Consider the following 27,435-nt stretch of genomic DNA (forward strand, 5'->3'; position numbering starts at 1 on the left):
GCTCATCTAGTCCTGCCCTTGCCGGGGGCAGGATTGGGATCCCCCTCATCCACACCGCCCTACACAGATCCGTTGTGCAACCTCTCAGCAAAACGCCAGTGCCCCTGCCCTGCCCTGCGGGAGGGGCGAGGCTCTCGAGCCGGGAGCCCGCGGGTTCGGGCTTCGCCTCCCTGACTCCACAGCCTGGTTGCGGCTCCAGGCCTCGCCTGCCCCGACCCCTCAGTCCTTTGAGCTTGGAGCCCCGGGGCCGTGATCAGGGCAGGGCGGAGGCCAGGGCCAGGCGATGGCTGCAGTGACGGGCCCAGGTGACCCACTGGCCTTGGGCGAGCTGCTGCCGCCCCCACCGCCACCTGCCTCCTCCTCGCGAGGGAGCCGCTGGGGCGACCATGAGGAGATTGCACAGGTGGGGCGGGCCGAGAGGGCCCCTCAGCCTGTCCCGCATGGCCGGTGGAGCGGGCCAGGCTTCCCCCAGGCAGGGCACGAAGCACAGTGAGGGCAGGGGGTGCCGGGCCCGAAACCCCTCGGGCTCCGCGGGAGCGAGCGCCGGCGGGAGGTGGCAGCAGGGGCCTTGCTGGAGAAGGACGTGCACAAGCCCGCATAAAAAGCTGCAGAGTAAACCCAGGCAGGGGAGGGTTTCACCTCCTTGAAGGTATCAAGACAGACTGTTTGAAATGCCAGGGTACAAAGCTGCTTTGGAGAAAGCCGTGCCCTGCACGAGGGGGAGGTGTGAAAAGCCCCCGGGGGTGTCCCACGTCCGTTGCAGTCTAGTGGAAGAGGCAGGTGGGTTTGAAGTTGATCTCCTCCCATAAGCAAATAGAAACTGGGTTTCTGCTCAGGTTTTTATTTCCAGGCTCCCCCTTGTGGATTTACAAGCTATGCCAATGGTCTGTATCCCCTTAGGGAAAAAAATGTGTTTAAACTCTTTTTTTTTTTTTACAGATTCCCTTTAAAATCCTTCAAGGACACAAGGATGCTGTGAGCTCCTGCCATTTCTGCTGCGAAGACACAAAAATCCTTTCCTCTTCTTTTGACAGATCAGTGAAACTCTGGGTAGGTTATGAATACATTTCAGTGCCACTGAAAGCCTAATTCAAGCTTGCATTGTCATGTATAAACATAAATGAGGAATCACCAGTAGACTATCTAAACAGTTATTATTGAATTTTAAAGTAACAAAACTGTTTCCCTGGCTCAATTAAATGATAAGACTCCTCTTTCATACTTTGAATATAGGCTTTGCCTTTCCAAGGGCACTCTTTGTAAGCAGATAGAGGGGAAGGTTCTTCTACGCCAGTGAGAGAGCGAGCTACTAAAATATCCCAAATGCTAACTAATTTTCTGGAAAACAATTAAACTGACATCATTGTTAAGATACAACTCTTTTCAATGTGGGTGTCGTTGAGCAGCTTCTATACTGTTAATGAGGAGGTTGAGAGCATTCCTGAATAGCTATGGCCCTAAGCACTTACTTAAGTGTTTTGTTAGATTAGTGCCTTAGTGCTTGTAATGAAATAATTTCCATCATGTTCTCTGAATGGTGGAGGTTAGCGATTGTACACTGGAATAGGCAATAAATTTAACTAGCAGCAAGGCCATGATGCAGCATACTTTTCATATGCTGATTTTTGTTTTCCTTAAAGCCTAAAGTTGTCTGTTCTTTTTCTTTCTTTCTCCTCTGATTCCCTTGGTCAGTTTTGTGAAGCTACCTAATGTTTCCTTAAAATTCCAACCATGTCAGGCACAGCAACCAAGGTTCCCTGGCTGAGATGCACAAGAATCCTGTTTTACAAGATGGCCCAGAGATTTAAGCTTACATAAGTATTTGACTTTTTATGAACAGTGCACCATTTAGCTGTGCTGAATACTTTGCATGTACTGATGTCTATTGTATATGAGCTGGTTTGTAATTCAGTTCAAATACTGATAGTAAAGCAGAGCAGTGCCTTAACAGCTAGAGCAGATATGGCTACAAAGAGATGTGCCTCCTTACTAACGTAGTGTACTTGAATTCTATCACAGGATTTTATCTTAAGACAGAACATTTGGAAGCAGACAAAAAAAAAAAAAGCTTTACTAAAATTTATAGTAGCCCGTATTGTTGTCCTGGGTATCCAAAAGTTAGGCTGTGTGACAACTTTTCATCCATCTTGTAAAGCAAGTAAGAAGGCTCTAAAGTAGGCAATCATGGAGACTTTTAAAATAATACTTGTCATAGAAACTAAGTAAATACAGCCCAATGGGTTATGAGATTCATAGTTAGATTTTAATAACACTCTCAAATTGTCAGAACCTGCCTCGTCCCATCATGGAATAGGAATTTATTAAAGTGGAATCTTTTTCCTATTTTTAATTAAAACCTATGCAACCCAATTTGCATGTAAAATATTTAAATCAAAGCAAGAAAATGCTAAGATCACCCAAGAATCTTTCTCAAATAAAATGGATAGAGGGGATCCATAAGTATTCCCCTAAAAGAGAAAAAACCATACCCATTTTCTTCTGGGGTGTGCAAGATTAGTCTGTCTGATAATACTTGCTTATTTGGAGCATATGTATGTAAAAGTGTTTTAATACAACACATCCTGCATGATGCAGACTTGTCAGGATCCATCCAAGAGCATTCCCCCCCCCCCCCCCTTAACATTGAGAGCTTCCTAATAAGCATCATAGAAGAGAGCTCAGGATTGATTACAAAGAGCTAGGAACACTCTTAATTACACTTTAGAGTTTCTCTGTTTCTTTTGAAAGAGTAGGTATCAAATGATTGATTGCCTCTTAGGGAGTGTTTGTAGTTTCTCTTGTGAGTAGAAAATACTTCACTGGCAGCGCACACATCTTTTAGAAAACTAAGATTAATAAGGTACACAGTATACACATACTAGATAAAACTAGAAGGACAAATTTAATTGCAAGACTTTCCTTCACTAACAGAAAAATAGAACAAGATTTTAGGTTTGATCATGGGTTTTTTTGTTCAGCCTTAGAGAAAATGTCAGTTATGTCTGATGCCTCTAATGTCAGTTATTGCAGCATTTGGACCACTAAACCATTCAGAAAATAAACATCAGAGCAAAATGAATTTACTTTAGTTCCAATTATGTGTATAATAGCTGTTATTTTAACCCAATAGCTCTTTCAGATGAGGGGCTCTGACAGGGGTAGCTGCTTTATAATCTAGACTCCAGTCCATAGTGCAAAGTACAAATGGGAGAGGGTTAAAAAAATTAAAAAAATTAAACTGCACAGCTGCTATTGGAGTGTGCTAAAAGTTCATTTGCAATAAAGGCAATATGCAGTGGGTCAAGTAGGGCCTGACCCTGAAGACTTGATTCAGATTTTAAAAATCCCATTAAAAGCAGGAATAATCAGACAAATAAAGGATTGCTCATGTGTGAATTTCCCTTGGTATTTTAACCTGAAATTATTACTATGTGTCGGAGTATAATTTCTGTATTTAGAATGTGTTCAAGTAGCCATTTCCGTTAGGTATCCTATCAAAGGCAAGTTTTTAGACAGGTTTTGAAGGAGAATAATGAGGTGGTTTTGCAGATGTTTATGGCAGCTTCTCCCAAGCATGAGGAATGAGTGAAAGGACAAAGGTGTCTGGAAATTTTTAACAGAGGCTGGCATCAGAGCTAACCAGGGGATTTTATATTGAATGAGAGAAGATAGTGGAGTGGGGGGTATGTAATCAGTGGCCTGAATCAACCTGATCTCAGAATTTATACTTGAGAAGCTCTGCAGCATGATAACAGGAGCAGAGGAAGTTGACATCAGGAGTGAGTTAATACTCACCATTGCTTTTGTTATTTTGCTGGTATCACTTTATTATTTGTGTTGCAGTAGCACCCAGGAAGCTTAGTCATAAGAGCTACCATTGTGCTAGATGTTGTACTAACAGAACAAAAAAACAGTTCCTATTTCAAAGACTAGAAAGCTGGGTACAGACAGACACAGGGAGCACATAAAGAAACAATCACAATGACGGGCAGTATGACCAGCAGTGACCTTTATTGATGGCTGATGCGTGGGAGAAATGAAAGACTATTTCCTTACAGGGATGGGTATAGCAATCATTCTAATTCTTAGATCAGATCCTATAGCTGGGACCAACTTTAATGATTTCACGTGCTTTCCTTCTCATTGTTTATATATTGCAATTTAACCTTTCAGGATCCTAACAAAGCACTTATTAATCAAACTCTTCTGGATTTATTCAAGGATGTTGCCAAAGGTATTCTTGTTCAGGTGTTTGAAGAAGAACACACAGCTCCTATTTCTGAGTGCAGCTTGACTCCTGATAACAAAAGGTGATGTTTCAGTTGTATCAAAGAACAAAAAATACTGCTATTTGACTGAATGTTACATTTTTACAGCAAGTGGAAAAATTCCTATATAAAACTCAAAATAAATGAGTTGAGTATTGGTAGAGAGAGCTGTTAGGAAAGAATGGTTGGATTCCCTTACTAATTACACAGGGACAGATGTATTAAAGGCGATTAAATAAGCACAGACAGAAATAACAATCACGAAGTAAAGTTATTATTGACCAGTACAGTGTAGTGCGTGGGGCTGTGTCATATAGCCTGCAGGGATCCCCACAGATCTGGAAATTTGGCAGTGTAGGAGCAGTGGCAGTGTCAATTGCCACAGGTTCCAGAGTAGCAGTCTGGTTGTCACTTCTGCCAAATTTACAGACCCATGTAAAGCTGTGTGGGCTGGGTGGCACAGCCCTGTAGGCAGAAGGTTGAGCACTGCTGTCTACAATGAGGGTTTTTTTGTGGCACACAGCTTGTCTATCTTTGATTGTAAGGTCCACAGGGCAAGGAATATGTCTTTTATTCTTTGTTCTTAAAGGTCTATGCAAATGTTTACCATTTAATACATTTTTAATAATTATGAATTAGCCTTGCTTCATTGGTACAATCTGACACTGAAACTTCATCTTCATTTAAATTCTCTCCTGTCTCTTGCTTATTAACATTCTGTAGTTTTATAATCGAAGTATTGTCATTCTGCTATTTAAAGAGGAGCTGCATTTTATCCAGTCATGGACATTTGATAACCAAAAGCAACTGCAGCATACATTAACATTGACATTAAATAGGTCAAGCAAGAGGATAATTTCTGGCACATTGCTATCATGAGCTCATACCTTAGTTGAATTTCAGTCAGGTTGAAAAGTTGACCAAGCCCTCTTGGCAACCCCAACAGCAGAGCTGCAAAATAACTTTTTGCCTAAGATCTTGAAAATGGCAGTTTCATAATATAATGTCCTTTAAACCACTTTCTAATTCAAAGTACAATCAGTATACAGTCTGGATGTGCCCTTTTGTGCTATAGAGTCTGTATTTAAGAATAGAAAATAGATTATTTGATAACAAGTAAGTACAAGTACAATGCAAATAAAAGACCTTAAAAATAAAATTGCATTTTTAGGTAATCAGAAGATTAATATATGAAGTTTGACTTCCTGTTTTTTTTATTCTTGTAATGGATTTAAAATCCATTTTCATGCAGAACAGTGGTATTCAGTGACATAGGAAGTTGTTCAAAAGCTGAAAAATGACGTTTTCATGTTAATAAGGAATAATGATCATGTTCCATAATATTCAGTGTAAATGCCTATTTAAACAACTAGGAATATTTAAGAAAGCTGTGGGAGATAAAAAATTATACAAGCTCCCATTTATTTGAAACCTGTAAGTTTCTAGTAAACTTTATTGAATGGCTTTTTTATGTAATGTGGCTTTGTGTTTGTGCACAACAATGTATAACAGAAGGTTTACCCAGCAACAGCAACTACTGAAAATGCAACCCCCCCCAAAAAACCCCAACCCATAAGACCTCCACCAAGTAATGACAAGGACACTTATGAATCATAACAGCAAGCATATCTTGATTACCTTAAAACTATTTTAAAGTTAGTGATAAATACATAAGTTATAATGAGGTGTAGGGTGTAGCTGTGTTGGTCTAAGGACATGGGCAGAAAAGGTTCTTTGGGTAAGTCCAATATCTTTTATTAGACCAACTCAAATAGTTGGAAAAAATCTTCTTTGCATTGACTGTTTTTCTTGTATATGTATTGGCCTCTGGTTGCTTTACTATTCCATCCAGGAAGAGCACAGACCAACTGCAGATGCTTCCTCAGCCTGACAAGGGGTATCTATACCCGAAAGCTTTCAAAGAAGAATTTTTCCAACTTTTTGAGTTGGTTTAATAAAAGATATTGGATTTACCCAAAGAACCTTGCCTGCCTAAGTTATAATGAGAAATAAAATTGAGTTGGCTGTCTGTCTACAAAGATTAGGATATGATTTTTGTGTGTTAATTTCTAGTAGGAAAAATCCCAACTTTTATTTGCAATTTAACAAACTTCAGCAAAAACTGTATAGTTCTTAGGTAAAGTAGTATATTAAAAAAATCAATCTATTTTAAATTACTGGAGAGTGAGGAGTGCAATTGATTTAATAGAGAATTAAAACTGCTGGCATTTTTTCCACCATTGATGACTTTTCTTGTTTATTACCTTATAGCATTTTAAGTTTTCTTTTTGGATTGATATGTTGTTTATCATTTTAATTACATCTGTTTTTTAGGGTGATAACTTCATCATATGATAAAACAGTAAAAGCTTGGGATATGGAAACTGGAAAAATGCTTGTACGTATTGATATTAAAGTATGTACAGCAGAAATATCACGCTTCTGAAGATTAGAATGTACAGAATTGTTACTTTGCGGGTTAATGTGGTGTAGCAGAAATTGGTATGTTAGAATTCTACTCTTAGCTTTAAAGGTGATTAACTGTGATTTTTGGGCAAGCCACAATTGATGTATCTCAATTATTTCATCTGTGAATCGGGTCTAATGGTGATTTCCTACCTCAAAGCTACTTTGAGGTTTATTTCATTTAATATTTGTGAGAATTTTAGTACCTAAATTGGGAGGCATTATCTGTTTATAAATTTCTTGTTAAAGCAAAATTGGAAGTTGGTTAAAATAAGGGAGGAAAACACTTATCACAAGTAATTTAAAATAAAACAACAGTGATAAAAATTGTTCTGCCTGAACCTGTTTAGTGGTTGTAGTAGAAATAATAGGAAATTATTTCATTACAAGTCCCTAAGAATAACTTTCAAAATGTCTTGTTTTCTTCTTCAGTGGACAATAGAGCATGAAGGCCTTGTAACTTCATGCAATATTTCTTATGATGGTAAGTATGTGGTATCTGGCTTGGACAAAGAAAATGCTGTATGTATTACTGATGCAGTAAGTGCTACAATGGTGATGTATATCCAAGGTAAGTCTTAAAAATTAGCTATACTTTTGTTCAATTGTTGAATTTTTAATTGCTTGCAAAAATGAGAAGCTAGATTAATATTATCCCAAGATCAAATTCAAATAACCTTACTTGTGGTTGGGAGATAATTGTATGTGTAAGAGTATTTCACAAAAGATATAGCACAATAGTGTCCTCTTTGTGGCAATGTTTACAGAACATCTGGATTTTCATATAAGATATATTTATCCATTTACCCTTTTGCCAATGTGGATTCAAATGGGTCCAGGTCAGAGTCTTAACTTTATGTTTTGCTTTCTGTTACTTGTTTTCTATTTTCTCATATCTCTTTCCTTTCCTTTACAAGTGTTTTCTGTAATAGACTCTTCTGAGGCTCTTGAATTTTAATTAGATTTTTCAGGATCAGCTTGGTGCTGCTTGTATTAGTGATTCATTATTGTGCAGGATGACAATAATATTTCTAAGAAAAACAGCTCCCTGCTGTGTTTCTGGAGAGGGATCAGGGCTGTGAATCCCAAGCAGAAGAAGGATTCTCCTCACAGCTCAGAGTAAGGTGCCTAAGTCTGAGAGAGGGATGGAAGTTTAAACATATCCTGTCATTAGCATTGCCAGCATACTGGCAGTGTTAAATGGCTTTCTGCTCAACATACTGGCTTTGTGTGTCCTGTTCAATTTACCTTACTTTGTCCTTGCATTTTATAGTGAGCCTAGATGTCTAAATTTGGTCTGCGGATTCCACTATAAAGGGACACTGGGTGTGTCTACACAAGATGGTTTACTGCCCAGTAGACTAATTTACTTTGCAGTAAAGCCTCACCATCTACACATGCAGGCAGTTACTGTGCAGTAAATTAGACTACTGCATGGTTAGTTTGCTACCTGTAAATACAGATAGTAAACTAACTACATGGTAGGTACTGTGTGCAGTAGGCCCCGGAGGCCTCCCCCACAACACGCAGGGAAGTGGGAGGCAGTGCAGAACTTTACTGAGCAACCAGCACCCTCCCAGGTAGGCAGCCAGGGTCCTGTCACATGCAGAGAAACTTGATGGCAGCAGTGATCTCCTCCTTGGCCACAGGGGTCAGGCACTCATAGTGTAGACAGAGACACCTCTCCAGGGGGCGGTGCATGTTGCATGGGGCACATAGGGAAGCATGGGCTTGCCTGGGGTGCTGCTGAAGCTCAGCGCCCTGTGCCATGACTGGCTGGTCACTCGGCAGAGGAACAGCTGGCAGATTTGTGGGCCTGGTACATCCAGGACATCGTTAGCAAGTGAGAGAGGGACAGGGAGGACTGTGTGTTCTGGGATAGGCTCCTGGCCCTTGAGGAGAGGCATACTGCCCTTGGGAAGATGCTGGAGGTGCAGGAGTGGCAGGCCATTGCGGTGGCCTGAGCAGTGGAGGGCACAGAGGAGGACTGTTGGGTTCTGCACACCATCCTGGTCCTAGTGGCCAACTTTGTGCTATCTGCTGTCCAGCCCCCAGGTCTGGTCCCATCTATCTCCAGCAGCCACCACAGCCCAGCAGCAACCCCCCACCCACTAGTGGCCTTGTGCCAAGGTGCAGTGCCACCTGCAGTGGCCAGGTCCTCCAGCAACTGCTCCCTCCCCCCTTCCTGGGTTACCCACTCTGCCTGGGCATTGGATGACATGGAGCCACCAGTCCTGGCTGGCAGGGCAGGCCCATAAGTGGCAGAGGTGGAGCCCCATGGATAGCACCTGCGGTGGTGTCCATTTGGGTGTCATCAGCATCCCTGCCACAGTCTATGGGGCAGCTAAGAGGCTGGTAGGTGACAGCCAGGGGGGGCAGGCCACTGGCAGGGCCTGAGCCTGGGCATGTGGCCACACAACATGTGGGGGGCAAACAAGGTTGAGGCTGACTCGAGCAAGGTGGCGGTCATTGCAATGGCAAACAGAAGCCCATGGCACTGGTCGTTGATGCGGTGGCCTGGTTGTGGAGCATCCATTGCATGCTGGGCACAGGCTTCACAGATATTGTTGTAGACGGCTGTGCCAGCAGGCTGCAGACTACTTTGGGACGGAGAAGCATGTGGTCAGAGAACAACATGCAAGGCTGCCTTTTTAAGAGTGCCCTGGCACGAAGGCAGCTATGGCCAGAGCCTTTACAGGGGTAGAGCATGGCAGGAAGAGGCCAGGATCAGCCTATTCCCATAAGGAACAAATTTGCTCCCAAGAGGCTGCACATGTGTATGCTTTCCCAGGGCTGTCTTACTGTGCAGTGTTTTACTGCGTGGTACGCCTAATGCACATTCATAGTGCATGTAGACACACCCGCTATATCTGAAAAGTAGAGGCCAAAACACTATGCACTGCAATTAATAAGTCCTTTTATGGGTTTAGCCCTTGGGAGTTTGGCCCATCTCAAAGTAGGACTCTGAAGCCTACATCTGAGAATCCTGCAAAACAGTGCTTTCAGAGAAGCAGAATTCTGAGATTCTCTTGTTGGTGTTATTTGTTGTAGATCATCACAGAAGCACAGTCACAAGATGCTGCTTTGATCCTGATAACCAGAGAGTGGCTTCAGTCTCATATGATAAGACCATAAAGCTTTGGGATACTGTGGCACAATCTACCACAATCACAATTAATGAGTAAGAAACAGTAGTATAACTAAATCAAGGGCCATGCATACCTTTTAAAAGTACCAGAGAGATTTGTGATACAGTTTGTAATAGAGAAAATGAAAATCAAACAGGCCAATTATTTAACCAAACAGGGCAACACATAAAGTGAAAAATATGCAAACAATATACAAAGAAAGGTTGAGCATGATGTTCCGTGTATACTTCGCGCCATGGATAAGATATGAGGTACATCTGTAGAGCTATAAGCATTTCTAAAGAGAATAGTCAGAGTTTCTAGGTACTAAAATAAAAAGGTGGATAATGGAAAAGGCAAATGATAGCATTTGGTTGTATAAGTAGGGTGGGGAAAGTAAGAAAGCCCCTCACATCCTGATTTAGAGGGGGTGCCAGCAGCATTCTGCAGGGATGGACACCTCTAGTTCTTGGTGCTCAGCATATCCACCCCCCTGTTATCCAGCATCAAAAGCACCTTTGCCCAGAGTGCCAAAATTGCCATCATTGTACAGTAATGTTTTGTAGTATAAGTGAGCTACTGATGTTTCCTAATGATTAGAAATATTATAGGCTAACAATTAACAAATGAGAAGAAGGTAAAATATCACAGGGAGTGGTGAAGAGTTTCAATGGGATAGCAGTGTGTGTAAGAAATGAAACTTCAAAGTCTGAATGTCAGGTTTTAAATGTGTATACCTCCTTCAACCAAAAGATCAGTTTTTAACAGGTTCAAACTAGCCCTTCATCATTCTGTGTTAAACAGGTTGTTAAATTGCATGTATTGTAAGGACTCTTTCAGATGAAACCATAACACCTGAAATCCATCCTGCTCATCCTTACCATAAAGTTATTACAGGGCTTTTCTACCATTGGCTCTCTGTCTTAGTATCCACGTCACTTTGTTCTGGAGGATGTTGCTTCATTTCATTGGAATACATGTATAGAACCCAAACCTGAAAGGTTCTGATTCCCCCACAACTCTAACTGAAATCAATATTATATGAAAATCATTATCTAAATATAAAATTTTATAATTCTTGTAAGAAACAAGTATACAAAAATGAAGATATAAAATCTGCTATTAAAAACATTAACAATGGCTTTAAATGAACTCATCCATTTACATTTTGTATAATAAAAACATTAATCATAAATCTTCTGGATAAAAATGACCAATAACATGGCCCTTTGAAGGATTAGGAATTTACTTAGAATAGGAAACTCAAATCTGGAGCATTTTAATAAGCCTCTTAATCAGTTTGCAATGAATTTCCTGTAGAGATGCCTGTAACCCTTTCCCCATTGCACACTGTGGGAATCGCAAAGGCTTTATCAGGTTCTAGAACTTCCAGATGTCTTTCTTGGGTCTCACTGGTTCCAGAATTGGAATTTAATGGTAACCTTTTCCCTTGACTGTGTTTAGTTTAGTTAGGTTCAAATTTCTGTGTAGTTTCATGAAATGTGATGATAGATGCTGTTTATCTGAATGATCAAAGGATGCTTTTGAGGAAGTATACAAGAGTGTCACATGTATCAGCATCCCCTGTGCTGAAAAATGGCGGCGGGGCACTTTGAACTAAAGCTTTAGTTCAAAGTGCCCCACTGCCATTTTTTGGCATGGAGACACTGATGTACATGATGCCAGTCTGCTGGAGTGTGTTTATTTCCATGCTCCAGCAGACTTGATTAATTGAGTCTGCTCAAGCTCCCTACACTTCAATAGGATTCCTTTGTTTCTAATGAAACTGGAGTATGTTATAGTATTTAGAGGATTTATTACTATATTGCTGTGAAAAGAAGCAAGGTAACAAAATCTCACCAAAAATCAGTTAGGATTCAATCCTGCAAGATGTTGAGCACTTTTCAGTCCAGTGCAGTGGTGATGCGTAGGGGGTGCACGTGCACCCCCTGAGAGCGCTGGTGCACCCCGTGACAGCCAGCATTCCCCGCTTAGGCGATGGGCAGGGGGAGCAGGCAGGAGTGCTGGTGTCCCCCCTGAGAGCACCGGCCAGGGAGTGGGAGCACCAGGAGGACTGCTGGCACTTCCAGGCACACTACTGGCACTTCAGGGTTGGTATGACCCCCCCACCCCCGTTCGGTGCAATTGGCTGCAGGGGGACCCCCACCCCAGTTGGCATGATTGGCCGCAGGAGGGGGAGGGGGGACACTCCCCTGGTCACTGATTGGCCACTGGGGGGTAAGTGCCCCCCAACCCCTGACTCAGGAGGTACAAGTCACCCATGGTCCAGTGCATAAGGATGTATTTGATTTTGGCATGTAATTAGTCCCAGTGACTTTTACAGCACTAATTAAATGCTTAAAGTTAATATTCTTTAATGTTCCTCTAGATTTTTAGACTAGCTAGTGGTTGCAGGATTAGGCCCTTAAAATATCAAAATAGTTTTAAAAATCACAATACCCTATTGCAGTGGTTTTCTTATATATTTCAGGGGACACAGCAATGTCATCTCAGACTGCTGCTTTTCCTTAGATGGCCGTTACTTGTGCACAGCATCTTGGGATAGAACCTTAAAAATCTGGGATATAAAAACAGGGGACTTTCGTCATCATGGACCTATTGTCTTGAAAGAAGGTCATCAAGGTTCTGTTAGTTCCTGTCTTTTTAGCAAAGATGGTGAGTTATGTTAAAGACCATAATAGAACATCTTGAAATATGTACTAGTAGGAAATTTCAGATGAGTCACAATGGTTGCATGCCAACAATATGACTAATTCAGTTGTCACTTTCAAAATTAAATGTTTTTAATTCTGATTAAATAGCTACCCACGTAATCTATGTAAATTGAAATTGATGATCTTATGTTCTGCTTTAATCAGACATCTGAAACACTGCTTAATTGGTATAATCATCAAGATTTACTGTAAAAAGATCATGATGAAAATAATATGGTAGAAACAAAATACTGCACTACCTTAGAAATGGAGTGCTTATTGATATTATCCCAGTACAAGTTATTGCATTTTAAAGCACTATATAGAGTAACTACTAAGTATTGTTAAGCATAGTGAATGGGATAGACCATGGTACATCTTTTGACAGTACCTTCTAGGCCCAAAAGAACTTTGATATTTTGGAAAACCTTCATGGACTTTGTAAGATGTTGTAGCGGCACACTAACCCTACTAGGTGTTAAGTGGTTAATATTCAGAAAACTTAGATGAGGGCTGTCCAATTTCTAGGTGGTCACATGCCATGTGGGCTGCATGTTGCACAGCCTGCACCAGCATGGCTCTCAAGCTCCCTGCACTGCACCACACCACACAGGTACACTGACCACCCCATCTCTGCTTCCCAGCTAGTTACTGCACAGTGCTGCGGGCTCCCCTGCAGCCCTCGGCTGCACCTTGCTGCCCTATCCCACCCAGTGTTGTCAAGTCTTGCAAGAAAAAAATAACATGGCACTGCTTTTAAAAACAAGCCCCAAACAAGTCCAACCCATTTCAAAGAGAGGGGGTTCTTATTAACCCACAACTCTCAAAAAATTGCAATAACATTTAAAAAAAAAAGACCAGTTCCACTTTTGATAAGTGGACTTGGCAACACTGATTCCACCCTGCCCCCTCGTATGAGGACAGGAAGTGGAAGCTGAAGGGAGGATGGATGGGGAGCCCAGGGACCTCAACTGCTGCTGCACCTGGAGTGATGGTGGGAAGCAGTGGCTGGGTAGGAGCCTGGGGCCTGCATATTAACACCTTGTGGGACATGTGGCTTATGAGCTTCAAACTTAGATAATCTTGGCTGCAAGGTAGTAACTGTATCCTGAATGAAATAAACTTTGAAGCTGAAGAATTAAATGTTCATTTAGTCCAGGCTTGTCCAACATATGGCCCGCGGGCTGCCATGCGGCCCGCCAAGCCATTTTATCTGGTCCGTGGCGGCAGCAGTGCGGAGCTGCAGAGCGCAGGGCTGCGGCGGCACGGAGCTGCGGAGCGCAGGGCCATGGTGGCGGTGCGGAGCATGGAGCTGCGGCAGCGTGGAGTGTGGAGCTGCTGCCACGGAGTGCGAAGCCGCGGAGTGTGGAGCCGCTGCTGCGGAGTGCAGAGCCGTGGCGACGGTGGAGCCACGGTGGTGGCAGCAGGGCTTCGGTGAGGCAGGCAGGGCTGGCCCATGGGCCCCAGCCGGCAGGGAGGGGAGGGGAGCTGCTTACCCCCATGGGTAAGCGGCCCCACGTGGGAGGCCAAGCAGCGGCCGCTGGCACTGCTGGCCCGCGCCTGCCTCATCACCTGCCCACTTCAAGCTAGCCCTGCTGCCCTGCCCTGCCCGGCCCCACAGCAAGGTGGTGCCTGCTCCCCCGGCCAGTCTCCCCCTGGGTGCTGCAGCTCTCCGGGCCCGGTCACGAGGCCCAGAGGGGGCCACTTCTCATGTGCTTCTGGGGATGGGAGGAGGAGCCCGGCTGGGTCTGCACCGGCCAGCAGAAGCGGCGGTGGAGCCATTTGCCACTCGGGACGGGACGAGCCTGCACCGGTCAGTCCCGAGTGGCACACGGCTCCACCGCCGCTTCTGCTGGCCGGTGCAGACCTGGCCAGCCTCGTTCCTTCCCCAGCAGCACATGGGAAGCCGGCTTCAGCTACAAACTGCTTTTCCTCCTGGTGCCGACCCAGTTCTGCCCAGGCGGGTCCTGCAGCACCATGTCAACTTGGGCATGGCACTGGCAGGCTGGGCAGGCCCCAGGTTAACCCTGGCCTTGCCCCGTGGCTTCTCAGCACAAGGTTAACCCGGTTGTAGCCAAGTGGCTCCTGCAACACCATGTCAACCTGGGCATGCATGCCATGTCAACCAGGACCATGTCAACCCCTGCAACTTCATTGGTGTCAAAGGTCACATGACATCACTTCCTGATATGATACCACTTCCTGTGACATCTTTGAATATGGCTCGCCGGCCCACTGGGTGATAAAAAGTTCGTGATCCGGCCCCACATTCAAGAAGGTTGGACACCCCTGATTTAGTCTGTGATATTTTATTCCAGAGTTGAAGGAAATAACTTTAAGTTATTGTTATGCTAAATATCCTCTTACCACTTTGCTTTGCTTGACTACTGCAAGTGCTTAAGCTCTGTTTGGCTGTTTCACCTCAGAACCAAATCTTCTAAGTTAAATGAGTTAGGTACAGAATCTGTGGAAGGAAATCAGACTGAGAACATACAACACGATAGCACCAACTAGATGGGCAGTATCTGAATTGCAGATAGGTCTCTAACACCACTGGTGTTTAAAATTATCACTTCTACCTTGAAATCATTATGGTTCAACAGTTCAAAATTAACTAGATTACTATAATACATTTATTTGACTATCTACTCCATAAATTAGGAATATACTATTATTTTGCAGTCAAAGACATAGATTTGCCTCAGGAAAAGTTTGGAAAACCTCCTAGTACGTGAATATACATAAACTGTTGAAAGCACAAAACTTATCATTACAAGAAAACCTGTAGTGATAAGCATGTGATTTTTTTTTGGTAGCTAGAGTATAGGAATCCTAAAAATAACTTTTGTTATTTTACAATGCCTCCTCAAATTTCAAAGTCAACAGCTTTTTTAAATCCTTTTTTTCTCAAAGCTCAGTTATATATTTGATAAATTTAATCTCATGCTGGTTTCTGTACTCATTAAAAACCGCAGAAAGGACTTCCACTATCTTGTTAAAGCATGACTAATACCAGTATATTATTTAAATTTTATTAACATAGTCTGACTCACTGTTGGAAGGAGTCAAATTTTTTGTCTGTATGAGAAAGCAAATTAATATGGTATGCTAATCTTGTCTTTCAGCATCTCTTGTGGTGTCTGGAGCATATGACAAAAATATAGCTGTATGGGATATAAGAACAGGATATAAAAAACTAACTTTACAGGTATTGATTCAGTTCTTATTTGATTGCTCGTTTTAGTAAGAAGGTGCAGCACTTGTGTATATTTGATATTAACTAATGTATAGATCTCTGTATCTTTTTGGTTACTCCCTTCATACTTATAGATAGGAGTATGCCATATACTTGTGTAATTTTAATTTCTTGGGATAACATATTCAGTTATAATGACTAGCAAAATTATTGCTTTGTCAGAGCTATTATTAACATACTGCTGGATTTCTCTTTTGTTCCACCAGTTCAATAGTGTTGACTGGAACTGCATGTTTCTCTTGAGAGATTATTTCTTCCATCAAGAAAGCAAGAGTATGGCTAATTTGTGTATTAATATGTGTACTTATCGACACAAAACAATACATTAAAATAATGTTAAGGTTGCGAAGGAAAGCCCTCAAAAGTCAGGAAATGTCATCATTAAGTTAGTGTTTGGAGTTACCTACTTAGGAATTTGAAAAGACCTTCAAGAAAGGCCCATTAAAGTTTGAGTACTGATTGTATATGATCAGAAATGAACAGGGTAGGTCATCTTATTTAAGAGGAATGGCTTGTCCACATATGTTAATCTGTAATAAAATGGAATGCAAATTTAAGTAGCTATTCCAGATTAACAATATGTGCAAATCCTCTTATCCTGAATAAAAGGATCTGCCCATGAGGTAAATGTAGAATGCTCAGGCATTATCCAACTTTGGTGACATTAGGACTGGTCTATTACCTTGTGCTGTACATTGGACTGCCACAGAAACAAACTTATTACTTTTAGACTGTGAAGAATACAGTGGCTTTTACCATGAAAGGGCAGAAGGATTTAGTTTATCGGTTGCTTTGAATACTAAAAGTAGAACCATAGTGCAAAAACCAAGTTAATGGTTTCATTTGAATTTTTTAGCTTTACATCTTTTAAAGTAGAAAAGACATTAGTTTAAGCATTTATTTATGGAACTGAATTTCTTTAGTACTGCTCTATGGTAATATCATGGGTGTGTCTATACATGTGCTCCGGTGTGGAGGGGGGGGTGCTTTAATTAGAGCGGCTCTGAGAGCTACTCTAATTAAAGCGCCCGCAGTGCTACATGTGTTCGGTGTCCCACACTTCAAAATGGCGATGGGGGCGCTTTAACTAAAGCTTGTTTGACAAACTGTAGTTGAAGCACCCCCACCACCATTTTGAAATGTGGGGATACTGAATATATGTGACATGGAGGCTGCTGGAGTGTACTAATTAGCACGTGTTGGAGCAGAGCTCTGTCATGTGTACGGGTGCCCATAGACACTGGCTATTGAGACTTTAAAGAAATCGCATTCTGAAACCAGAGTCTAAATAAAAAAAAATTCTTATTTTAAGTGAAAAATTGTTGAACGGAGCTTGAGAGTACTGATCATTATTATTACATCATGATTTTGCTCTGGCAGCTGTGATGCTTAAGAATAAACTCTATGACTTTTAATATAAAAAGTCAGTCACTTGAAATGCTCTTCAGGTATCTAATGTTAGTAACTTGTGCATATGGGTTGTAAAGAGTGTCAATATAATCTAGCAGCCGTAGTGAATTTAGTATATTATGATATTGGCAGTAAAATTTTAACTCCAGTGGTAGTAGCACAGCTTACTCTAGAATTTTAAAACTTTGTTTTTGAAAATGTGTTCATTTTATTTATAGATGCAATTGTTATGGCTTTGTGCACAAGAGCAGTAATTTTAAACAGTTTTGTAAAGTTGTGCAGTAACATTGTTTTGGCGGAGGTTGAAGCTGGTATATGATAGCTACCTCTTAATCCAGATAAATTTAAGAAGCAGTTCCTCTCTTTCTGGAATAAGACAACTAAAGTAATAGAAATTACCACCCTTCAGAACATAGATACATTTAAAGCAAGCATAAAACTGAGACACATGAACAGAGGGGGTTGTCCTGGGCATTGTTTGATGGAGTTGTGTGGATCACTCGGCAGAAGCACTGCAGGCAGCCAAAGAACAGGCAGAGGGGCAAACAGAAAGCTGAGCGGACAGCAAGAGAAAGCAATGGGGACTGGAGAGACAGTAAAAGCGGGGGATCATTTTGTGCAGAATGCTGCGTACAAAGAAGGTTGGAGTTTTGAGCAAAGAAACTGCCTCTTGTTTGATTTTGACAGTGTTCAAGCAAACAAAATGTAGTGTATATTCTTTGTAATTAAACTGGATTGTATCAAGGATGTCTCTGATTCTATCAGTTTATCTTCCTAACAGAAAATATCCAAGAACCCAAACAATTAATGAATTTCAAGAAGTTCAGAGTTTTCACAGATTCATAGATATTTGGGCTGAAACAGACCTTAGCAGATCATCAAGTCCGACCCCCTGCCCTGGTTAGGAAAGAGCGCTGGGGTCAGATGACCCCAGCCAGGTGTATATCTAGCTTCGTCTTGAAGACTCCCAAGGTAGGGGAGGTGCTGCTCTCCCTTGGAAGCCCATTCCAGATTTTGGCAACCCTTACTGTAAAGAAGTTCTTCCTGATGTCTAACCTAAATCTTCTCTTTGTCAGTTTGTGGCTGTTGATCCTAGTTACCCCAAGGGGTGCCCTGGTAAACAGAGCATCTCCTATTCCTTGCTGTCCCCACCCCATGAATTTGTAGACGGCCACAAGATCACCTCTCAGCCTTTTCCGGAAGCTGAAGAGATCTAGAGTCGTCAATCTCTCCTCGTAGGGCTTTGCCTGTAGGCCCCTAACTATACGAGTGGCCCTCCTCTGAACCCTCTCGAGGTTGTCTACATCCCTCTTGAAGTGCAGCGCCCAAAACTGGACACAGTACTCCAACTGCGGCCTGACCAATGCTGCATAAAGGGGAAGTATCACCTCCCTGGACCTGTTTGTTATGTACCTGCACCTGCTATCATGTACCATGATAAAGCGTGGTTAGCTTTACTGATCACTTTGTCACATTGATGACTCATGTTCATCTTGGAGTCAACAGTGACTCCAAGATCTTTCTGCTGCTGTCCTGCTGAGAAGGTCCTCCCCCAGCCTGTAAGCATGTTGGTGATTCCTTCACCCCAGGTGCAGCACCTTGCATTTGTCCATATTGAACTGCATCCTATTCTGTTCCGCCCACTTTTCCAACCTGTCCAGGTCCGCCTGGATTCATTCCCTACCCTCTGGTATGTTAACCTTACCCCATAATTTGGTATCGTCTGTGAATCTGGACAGAATGCTTTCCATGCCCTCATCCAAGTCACTGATGAAGACATTGAACAGCACCAGTCCAAGGACCGAGCCTTGTGGGACTCCACTGCTGACACCTTTCCAGGTCACTACTGACCCCTCCACCACCACTTTCTGGGTGTGACGCCTAAGCCAATTTACCACCCACCTGACCATGTAATCATCTATGTCACAGTCACTCAGTTTATCTATAAGAATATAATGAGATACCATATTGAAAACCTTCTTAAAATCCAAGTAGATGACATCCACTTCTATTCCTGCGTTTATGCATTTTGTGACCTGGTCGTAAAAAGAAACAAGGTTAGTCAGGCAGAATCTACCTGCTATGAATCCATGCTGGTTGCCCTTTAGCATTGCTTTCCCCTCTGGACTCTCACAAATGTGATCCTTAATAATTTTTTCAAAGGTTTTCTCAAGGATAAAGGTGAGACTAACTGGTCTATAGTTACCTGGATCCTCCTTCCTCCCCTTCTTGAAAATAGGGACCATATTGGCCCTTTTCCAGTCCCCTGGGACCTGACCTGAGCACCAAGAGTGCTCAAACAGAGGTGCCAATGGCTCTGCTATGCCACCGGCCAATTCCTTCAGCGCCCTTAGATGAAGATCATCTGGGCCTGCTGACTTAAACACATCCAGCCCCTCCAAGTGTCTCTTCACTAAGTTGGTGCTAACAGTTGGTGGGCTGGTTCCCTCTTTATGCCTGTCTATGATCCAGTTGGGAGATTTGTCCTGATCCGAGTTCAGGAATACAGAGGCAAAAAACTCATTGAAGAGCTCAGCTTTGTCCCCCCCATCCGTCCCTAGTTGCCCTAGTCTTGTAGGGGGCCTATGGTACCCTGCACCTTCTTTTTGCTCCCTATATACCTGAAGAAGGACTTTTTGTTGTCTTTGATTTTGGTTGCCAGCCTAAGTTCCATTTATGCTTTGGCCTTTCTGACTGCCTTCCTGCAGGTGTGGGCCAAGTAGGTATACTCTGCCTTGGTAACTACCCCCTGCTTCCACAGCCTGTATTCCTCTTTTTTTGCCCCAAGGCTTTCCTGGGTTTCCCTGTTCAGCCAAGAGGGTTTCTTGGCCCCTTTGCCCCCTTTTGTATGCAAGGGGATTGTCTCCTTCTGTGCTCTTAGGACTGCTCCCTTTAGGAATGACCACTCTTCCTGGACTCTGATCTCACCAATTCTCCTGTTCTTCATTGCTTTGCTAACTAAACTCCTGGGCACACTGAAGTTAGCCTTTCTGAAGTCTAGCACTTCTACCCTACTGGTTATCTTTCCCACCCTATGCCAGATAGTGAATTCAGTCAAGTGATGGTCACTATCCCCTAGGTTACCTCGTATTAGTAGATCCCCCACCAAATCATCCCCTGTAGCCGGGACCAAGTCAAGTAAAGTGTTTCCCCTTGTGGAACTGTATACCTCCTGTGTTAGGTGGAGGTCCTGTATGCAGGTTAAGAACCTACGTGAATGGTTGGGTCTAGCTGACTGCTCCTCCCAGCAGATGTCTGGGTAGCTTAGGTCACCCCTGATAACCATGTCCCTTGACCATACAGCCGCTGAGTGCTGTCTGGAGAATTTCATGTCCAACTCCTCCTCCTGATGTGGTGGTTTGTAGTAGAACCTCACTGCCAAGTCCCTTTCCCCTGGACACCCATGCATTCTGACCCACAATACCTCAATTTGCCTCTCCTCTGATCCCATCTTGATTATGGAAGATGTATATTGCTTCTTCATGTAGAGAGCCGCACCTCCCCCTTTTCTCCCTACTCTATCTCGTCTGTACAGCCTATAGCCCTCAATGTTTATTGCCCAATTGTGGGTAGGGTCCCACCAAGTTTCAGTTAGCCCAACTAGATCGAAGTCTTTGTTTGCAAGCAGAAGCGTAAGTTCCTCCTGCTTGTTCCCCATGCTCCTAGCATTAGTATTTGAGCCCCCTGATGGGTGCTCTTGGTGCCCCCCTGTCCTGATGGCCATTGGGTCCCTTAGTACTTACATGGGCTGTTCCAATGCATGGCTTGTGGTTTGTTGATCTGAGGTTCTCACTGTTGTCTGCATCCCTGTCCCATGATGAACCTAGTTTAAAGCCCTGTGTAGGAGATCAGCCAATCTGTAAGAGAACAGACTCTTACCTTTTGAAGAGAGATGAAGACCATCCCATCCCAGGGTGCTCCTTTCATGGAAGTGTGAGTTGTAGTCAAAGAAGCCAAAACCCACCTGATGACACCAACTCCAGAGTTGCAGGTTGACTTCTCTAATGCAGGTGTTGTGATGCTGACCACAATCGCCGACCAGGAGATTTGATGAGAACTGGGAGGATTGATGAGAAGATAAAATTTGCAATTGCTATGCTTAACTGTCTTTTGAAAACGTCTATGGCTTTTTTGCACAAAAGAATCTGGTTGACTTTTTTGCTTGTATGTTCTAGGTTCAGTTACAAACTTTACCCAAATTGAATAGTGAGTCATCTCCATTTCATTACTTTGAGTAGACTTTTGTGGTTCAAGAGAAACTTTTGGTATGATTCTTTTTCTTACGCTAATTCCGTGCAAATGTGAATCTGTTGATTTTAAATTATTTAGTCCTGACTTACATTGCTATAAGGGCCTTGTTAAGTGAAAGGAGAATCAAGCCTACCCTTATCAAGTTCTGTGTGTGCCAAAAATACCATTTGGAAGACTTCTGAAAAGGCTAGTCTTTTGAAAATACCTCAGAAAGTAGCTTCCTGAAGAAAACACATAGCTTGCTACCTTTTCAGAAAATCACGTAACTCCTTATTCAGGAACATTTCTCTATTCAGGAACTATCAATAATTGGTCAAGGCCCCATTAGCTTAATTAAGCGCATGCTTAAGTGCTTTTCTGAATTATGGCTATTCAAATTAAAGTTTTTGAGCAATCATACCCCATCCAGTTTGGGGTTCTTTAATGGCTTTCAGTTCAGACTCTGAGAAACATTATTATCAAGCTACACATTTTCTTGCAGTACAGGTTTTTCACATAACAGCCACTTGTAATTTCCCAGTTCTCAGCAGTCACCATCTGTAACTCAATTTCCTGTAAAATTAGAAGACATCTGTTTAAATGCTAATGTCTCTGCAGCTATGGAGAATTCCAGTTTAGTATCCATGTGTCTATATAAACAAATTCTACACTAGTTACTAAAAATAAAAGCACTTTTTAAATGCTCTTTCTAAATGCCAAACTTGTGTGCATCATTTTAAATGTATCTTTCCCTTGATTCATGTCAGAAGAGTATTAATTCCTTCATTTTTTATAAACACCTATAAATTAAGACTTCCCATATTTCAACGAAAATTGGTTTGAACAATAGGAGTTTTGTTGGTATTTCCTTTCATGTTTGAATAACTTCACAATTTGAGTCACTTCTTCATTTTAGATTTCTGTTCTTATGATAAGATACCTGAGGATGCTACTATAAATCTCTGTGTGCTTAGTGATTAGGTGTGAACCTCTTACCTGGTCTGACCCACTCATTGCAGTTCTTTGTCCCGGCCTGCCTTCTGAATTGACTTCCTATACCTGAAATTAGGAGAAGCTGCTGGTGGCTGCCTTGAACATTCTCCTACACTTTAGGTGCAGGTACACATGTGGTTTACTGAAGAGTAGACTGATTAACTCCACCATAGAGTATCACTATTGCATCACCATCTACACATGCCCTGGCATTAGGGCACAGCAAACTAATGAACTCCGCCATAAGGTAGTACTGTTAAGGACAGTACTATTTTACAGTGGAGTAATTAACTGTGCTGAAATGCACGTAGAGGTGGTGATTGGGCGGGGGCCAGACTCCTGGCTGTCACCTAAGAACACAGCTCTGCAGGTTCTGCACCCTTGTGCCCCAGGCAGCTCCTCTGCTGCCTGATACCACCACCCAGAGCCCAGGACTGCCTTCTTCCGGACCCCCACCATGCCTATTGCCAGCCCAGGCCTGCTTTGCCCCAGCTCAAATTGCTGATATCACTGGCAGCCTAGTCTCCTAGACAGTGAGCCAGTGTGTGTGTGTGTGTGTTGCCAACACTGCATCTCTTAGCACTAGCTGGGACTCTACTCCTTCAGAGACCACAGATGAGAAATAGCCAGTGTCAAGTGTGTGCAGAAAAGATGAGACTGCCTGTGTCTGTTCTCTTGACTATGAGGATGAATGAGCTTGCACAGAGAATGTACGTCATACAGTATGCTAGACTGAATCTATGGTGAAGGTAGTTATTTACCTATAAAAGTAATGAAGCTCTTACTTTGGGTTATGGTTGCAATTTGCTTTACTTGCAGGGTCATGGAGACTGGGTGATGGATGTTGCAGTTAGCAGCAACAAGAAATGGATTCTCTCTTCCTCAAAGGTAGCAGTTAATCTACATGTGGTTTAGGAAACTAACTGGAAAATGGATATCACTATATGTTTCAACATTTATGTGAGAAAAATATAGCTTAGTACAGAATTGGCCCAGATAATGTTTCTGTTGTAGTTCTACGACTACTTTAATTACAGAAAATACTAAAATAAATGTTACATGGAGGTATGTATTTTTGGCATGACCCAAAAACCCAGTTTGATTGCTATAGACTGATTATGTTTTCAAAATTATGACAGGCTTAAAAACATGTTTTTCTTATTCAAGAAATATTTGTAAGATACATACAGAATTACTTGTTCTTTGTTTACTTTATAAAGCTTTTCCCCCTTAAACAGCTGTTATTTCCGTGTTTTAGGATTCTACTTTGAGATTATGGAACATTGAAAAGGCTGATCATATACCTGCAGTGATAGAAAATAGGAAAAGAGGCTCACAAATAGTTCAGGTTTTACCTTTTCCTTTCACTCTTTATTCAAAAACAAAATATGAAGGCTGGAGAGATGCTATCAAGATGCTGGGATTAAACATGGATTTTACCTTATTTTTTTCTTGCCTTTGCAGAGATCATGTACTTGATTGTGGGAATTTCAAAAAATGGGATGGGAAAGTTTCAAAATAATCTTGCCAGTCTTCATCTTTGTTTAAAAATAGAATTTGGACAAAATTTTGTGTGTGCCAATGTTGCTGCATTTTTAGAAACAACAGTAAACCATCTGATGTGCTTTTCAAATAAAAAAAAATGGCTTCCTGTGCCTGATACTCTTTGAAGTAACTAACTGGTTATTTACCAGTATTGCTGACCTCAGGCAGTAATATTAATTAATATAAATCAACATATATTAACTCCTGGGTTTGTGTGTGTGTCTTCTGTGATTTTGTAAAGTGGATTATAAAGTAGATTACACTTAGAAAGAATTAACATTAATAGCCTCAATTCCATCAAAATAAACCAGTTACCAGGTCCCCTGCCAATTATTTCTGATATCAATTTTGCTGGTTCCTATATGCTTTTTTATGAAGCAAGTAAAACTAAATGAAAAGATAATATGGAAAATAATCCTTAATTTAATTTTTTATCTGTTACTTTTTATCAAAGTTTCCTGTTGAATTTAAAGTCCTCAAAACCAGCCAAAGCAATTTTTCTAAACTTTAAATATATCTGTTGCTAATGTGACAGCAGTAAAAATATATTCCATACAGTCATATAACAGTATCAATTGATGGAGATTTGCAAATGTAGTTAAGGTCTGTACAAAGACTATTAGTCTTTAGAAGTACTGGAAATATTTCAGCACCTAGGGGCAAAAGATAACACCTGCTTCATTATCTTTATTTTTTGAAGTTTTATGCATAATAAATTGCAAAATAGTACTATGTTGATCCATTAGAAATTAATTCAACAATCATGAATACAGCTGTGTGAAAACCTTGTCTGACTGAAGCCAGTAAGAAAAGGACTGAAGCCTCCTTTCCATTGGGCACTCTACACATGTGCTTTAATGTGCATTAGCCTATTTTAATGTTCATGAAAGAGTCAAAAAACATTCTCTTTAGGTAATGAGTGTTAAAATAGGCTTTTTAAAATAGACTTTTTCTAGTACCTCACAATGGAAGGTACTACATTTAATGTGCAGTACCTAAAGTACTTTAATGAATGTGTAGACACTCCCATTAATTTCAGTGGGGTTGGGATTTCACCAACAGTAGTTTTATGATATGATAGGAATTGGGGAAAAGGCAATTTTTGTGGTCTGCTTATTTATTTCTGTTTCATAGCTTCTGTAATCCAAAGGATCAGGTGCTTTAGCAGAGGAATGGAGTTAAAAGAGCAAAAGGAGGGACTAAAGAGCTATTTTAACAGCTTTCAGTTTTAATTTCAAATAAAAATGTAATTCTAATCATTGTTAGATTGGAGCAGAGAGCCCATCTTTGTTTTCTAAAATCCCATCATACTTCCAGTGCTATAGAAATAATATTTTATTTGCTAATGCAATATTACAAACCACAGAAAAGATAAATGCATATTTAAGAAAGTTTTATGTGCAAGGACTGACTGAGCCTGAGCTCCAATTGAAGTTAAAGCACATGAAGCTCAAAAATCAGGTTTGTGCATGAATAATAGAACTTGATACTGTCTGTCATGTGTAATCAATTAACTGAAATAGCCTCTTTTTTTTTTTTTTTTTTTGCATTTTTACATCAGTGTGAAGACTGTGAGAAGCCTTTCTCGCTTCTACAATGCAATGATTCTGTTGTGGTAACAAAGTGTGTATTTTGTCGACTGGCTATGCCAACAAGAAATATTATGCCATTGCCACCTACATGTTCTCCTGATCTCTAAATTCATCCCAGAAATGTCTATTTGTTAATACTTGGGGTATATTAAGCATATGTCTGTTCGTATTTGTGAATACCTGTATGTATTTTAGGCAGACAAGATTCTTTGCGTAAATGTGATATCTTTTATTGGACCAATTAAATAGTTGGAAAAATGTTAAGCTTGCAAAGAACTATTTTTCCAACTACTGTATTTAGTTGGTCTAACAAAAATTATCATATTTACCCAAAGAGCCTTGTCTGCCTATGTCGTTAGACCACCACTGTTATACCCAACACTCCTGTATATATTTTATGCACACAGAAAACTAAGAACTTCCTTTAAACCCCTGTGCCGTACATTGACCTTTACATTAAAAAATTATTTTGATTCACTGATCAGGTGTGCAGTATTTTCCTAATATAACATGACAAGATCAAGCCGTAATTTCTGAAAACAATTCATGCTGTCCTGTACTAGAAAATTACCTCCTTACCCTTCATTAAATAGTTCTAGGAGAGGTCTGTATAAGTTCTGTATAATACAGACCTGCTCTTGCCATGTACAGAACAATTCCAGCACTTCCCAGGGTTGGCCTCTAAAGACCACCCCTATTCAGTAATTATATGAGAATGAGCTGTAGTCAGACTGTGTCCTCTTAAGAGGAATTTATTAGGAAAAAAAGTAACTTTTACCTTAGTAAGTAGCATGTAGCAGCCTGGAATGTAATTAAGCTGAGAAACAAAGGGGAATCCATTATACATATGTAGATTTCTTCCTTTTTGAATGTGTTTCTCGTAGAGCCTTTGAAACAACAGCTGGAATCCCAAAGTCATCTTCTTCTCATGTCTACACCACATTTGACCATTTTATTACACATGCTTGTGCTTTGTTCATTGTACTTTGGAAGATCTTTGCAAATGGTTTTTCATTGTGCCTTCAAGCAGTAGGCATTGATTTTGACCCTACAAATTGATCCTGAGGTTAAATCCAAGTTACTGTTTAAGAAACGGCATGTTTCATCCAGCTTTACTGGATAAAATATTGTATAAAATATTAGGTGACAAGTTGCAGTAAAATTCAAGACACTCTCTTCCTTTTCTTTTAAAATATCATTACATTATTGTACAAGGTTGAGGAAAATGCAGTGTGATGTGTACTGGAGTTGTTTTTTTCAAAATATATAATATGGTATATGCACATTTCCTTGTTGGAATAAGTAGTCTTAAATGTGAATAGGAATTCTGGACTAATTTCTACACATTTGAAAATGGTTAGTTTAATTAAGTAGTACTTTTATTTTAGAACTTATGATGCCTTTTGTTCTTCTTGGCCCTTTCAGATAAGAAATCAAAGCTCTTCAGTTTTTCAATTGAGATAGTGAGACCAATTGCTAAGTATAGAGAGTTTTGTGCATGAATAGTGTGACATTCAGATATGAATAGTTAGAAATTTTCTTTGAAAGGGTATTTTTAGTTCCCAAAATAAGAAAAATAAATCAAACATTCTTTCTTTGTGGTAGCAAATACAAGTTTTATAAAGCCAGTGTGTATTATAGCTGCTTATTTAACAGAATTGATTTTCTAAAATAGGACAAAGAATAAAGAGAAAAGGAAATTCTGCAGCTACATCATAATGGGATTTCAGCCAATTTAGTACTTGTGAATAAACAGCCTGTTTGGAGACTAATTTTGCAAAATACATTCCTAACCATATAATAAAATTAAGCAATTCAGGAACTGGATCACAT

At 41.1% G+C, this 27,435-nt stretch overlaps 1 protein-coding gene and 1 long non-coding RNA gene across 5 annotated transcripts; one reads left to right on the forward strand and one right to left on the reverse strand.

The window, feature by feature from the left end:
* On the forward strand, positions 1–27,429 carry WDR88 (WD repeat domain 88). Of its 4 annotated transcripts, none has more exons than XR_002091964.2 (11): positions 3–403; positions 940–1,050; positions 4,222–4,310; positions 6,603–6,666; positions 7,167–7,305; positions 9,786–9,915; positions 12,354–12,538; positions 15,702–15,784; positions 21,418–21,507; positions 23,285–23,353; positions 23,724–23,743. XR_002091964.2 is itself a non-coding variant. In XM_014595563.3 (11 exons), the coding sequence occupies exons 1-11, from the start codon at positions 284–286 to the stop codon at positions 25,707–25,709; spliced, it is 1,218 nt and encodes a 405-aa protein (XP_014451049.2). In that variant the 5' UTR covers positions 17–283; the 3' UTR covers positions 25,710–27,429. The 4 variants fall into 4 exon arrangements, 3 of the variants coding, with proteins under 3 accessions (XP_019348515.1, XP_014451049.2, XP_059569846.1); XM_014595563.3 differs by lacking the exon at positions 21,418–21,507 and adding an exon at positions 25,572–27,429 and having other exon boundaries at positions 17–403; positions 23,724–23,813; XM_059713863.1 differs by lacking the exon at positions 21,418–21,507 and adding an exon at positions 25,572–27,429 and having other exon boundaries at positions 17–403; positions 7,167–7,218; positions 23,724–23,813.
* LOC132243605 (uncharacterized) lies at positions 19,147–21,411 on the reverse strand. The gene is made up of 3 exons (XR_009455287.1): positions 21,207–21,411; positions 20,986–21,099; positions 19,147–19,278 (listed from the first exon to the last, which is right to left on the reverse strand). It is a non-coding gene; the product is annotated as an uncharacterized LOC132243605 (long non-coding RNA).
* Positions 27,430–27,435: the final 6 nt, after the last annotated feature.

The sequence above is a fragment of the Alligator mississippiensis genome, chromosome 10 (assembly GCF_030867095.1).
Source record: "Alligator mississippiensis isolate rAllMis1 chromosome 10, rAllMis1, whole genome shotgun sequence".
NCBI lineage: Eukaryota > Metazoa > Chordata > Crocodylia > Alligatoridae > Alligator > Alligator mississippiensis.

Bases quoted from the DNA above. Each gene is read 5' to 3' on its own strand.
- WDR88 (XM_014595563.3), top strand. From the start codon at position 284: ATGGCTGCAGTGACGGGCCCAGGTGACCCACTGGCCTTGGGCGAGCTG. The intron at 12,539-15,701 runs GTGAGTTATGTT...CTTGTCTTTCAG, and splicing joins CTGTCTTTTTAGCAAAGATG to CATCTCTTGTGGTGTCTGGA. The intron at 23,814-25,571 runs GTTTTACCTTTT...TTTTTACATCAG, and splicing joins GAGGCTCACAAATAGTTCAG to TGTGAAGACTGTGAGAAGCC.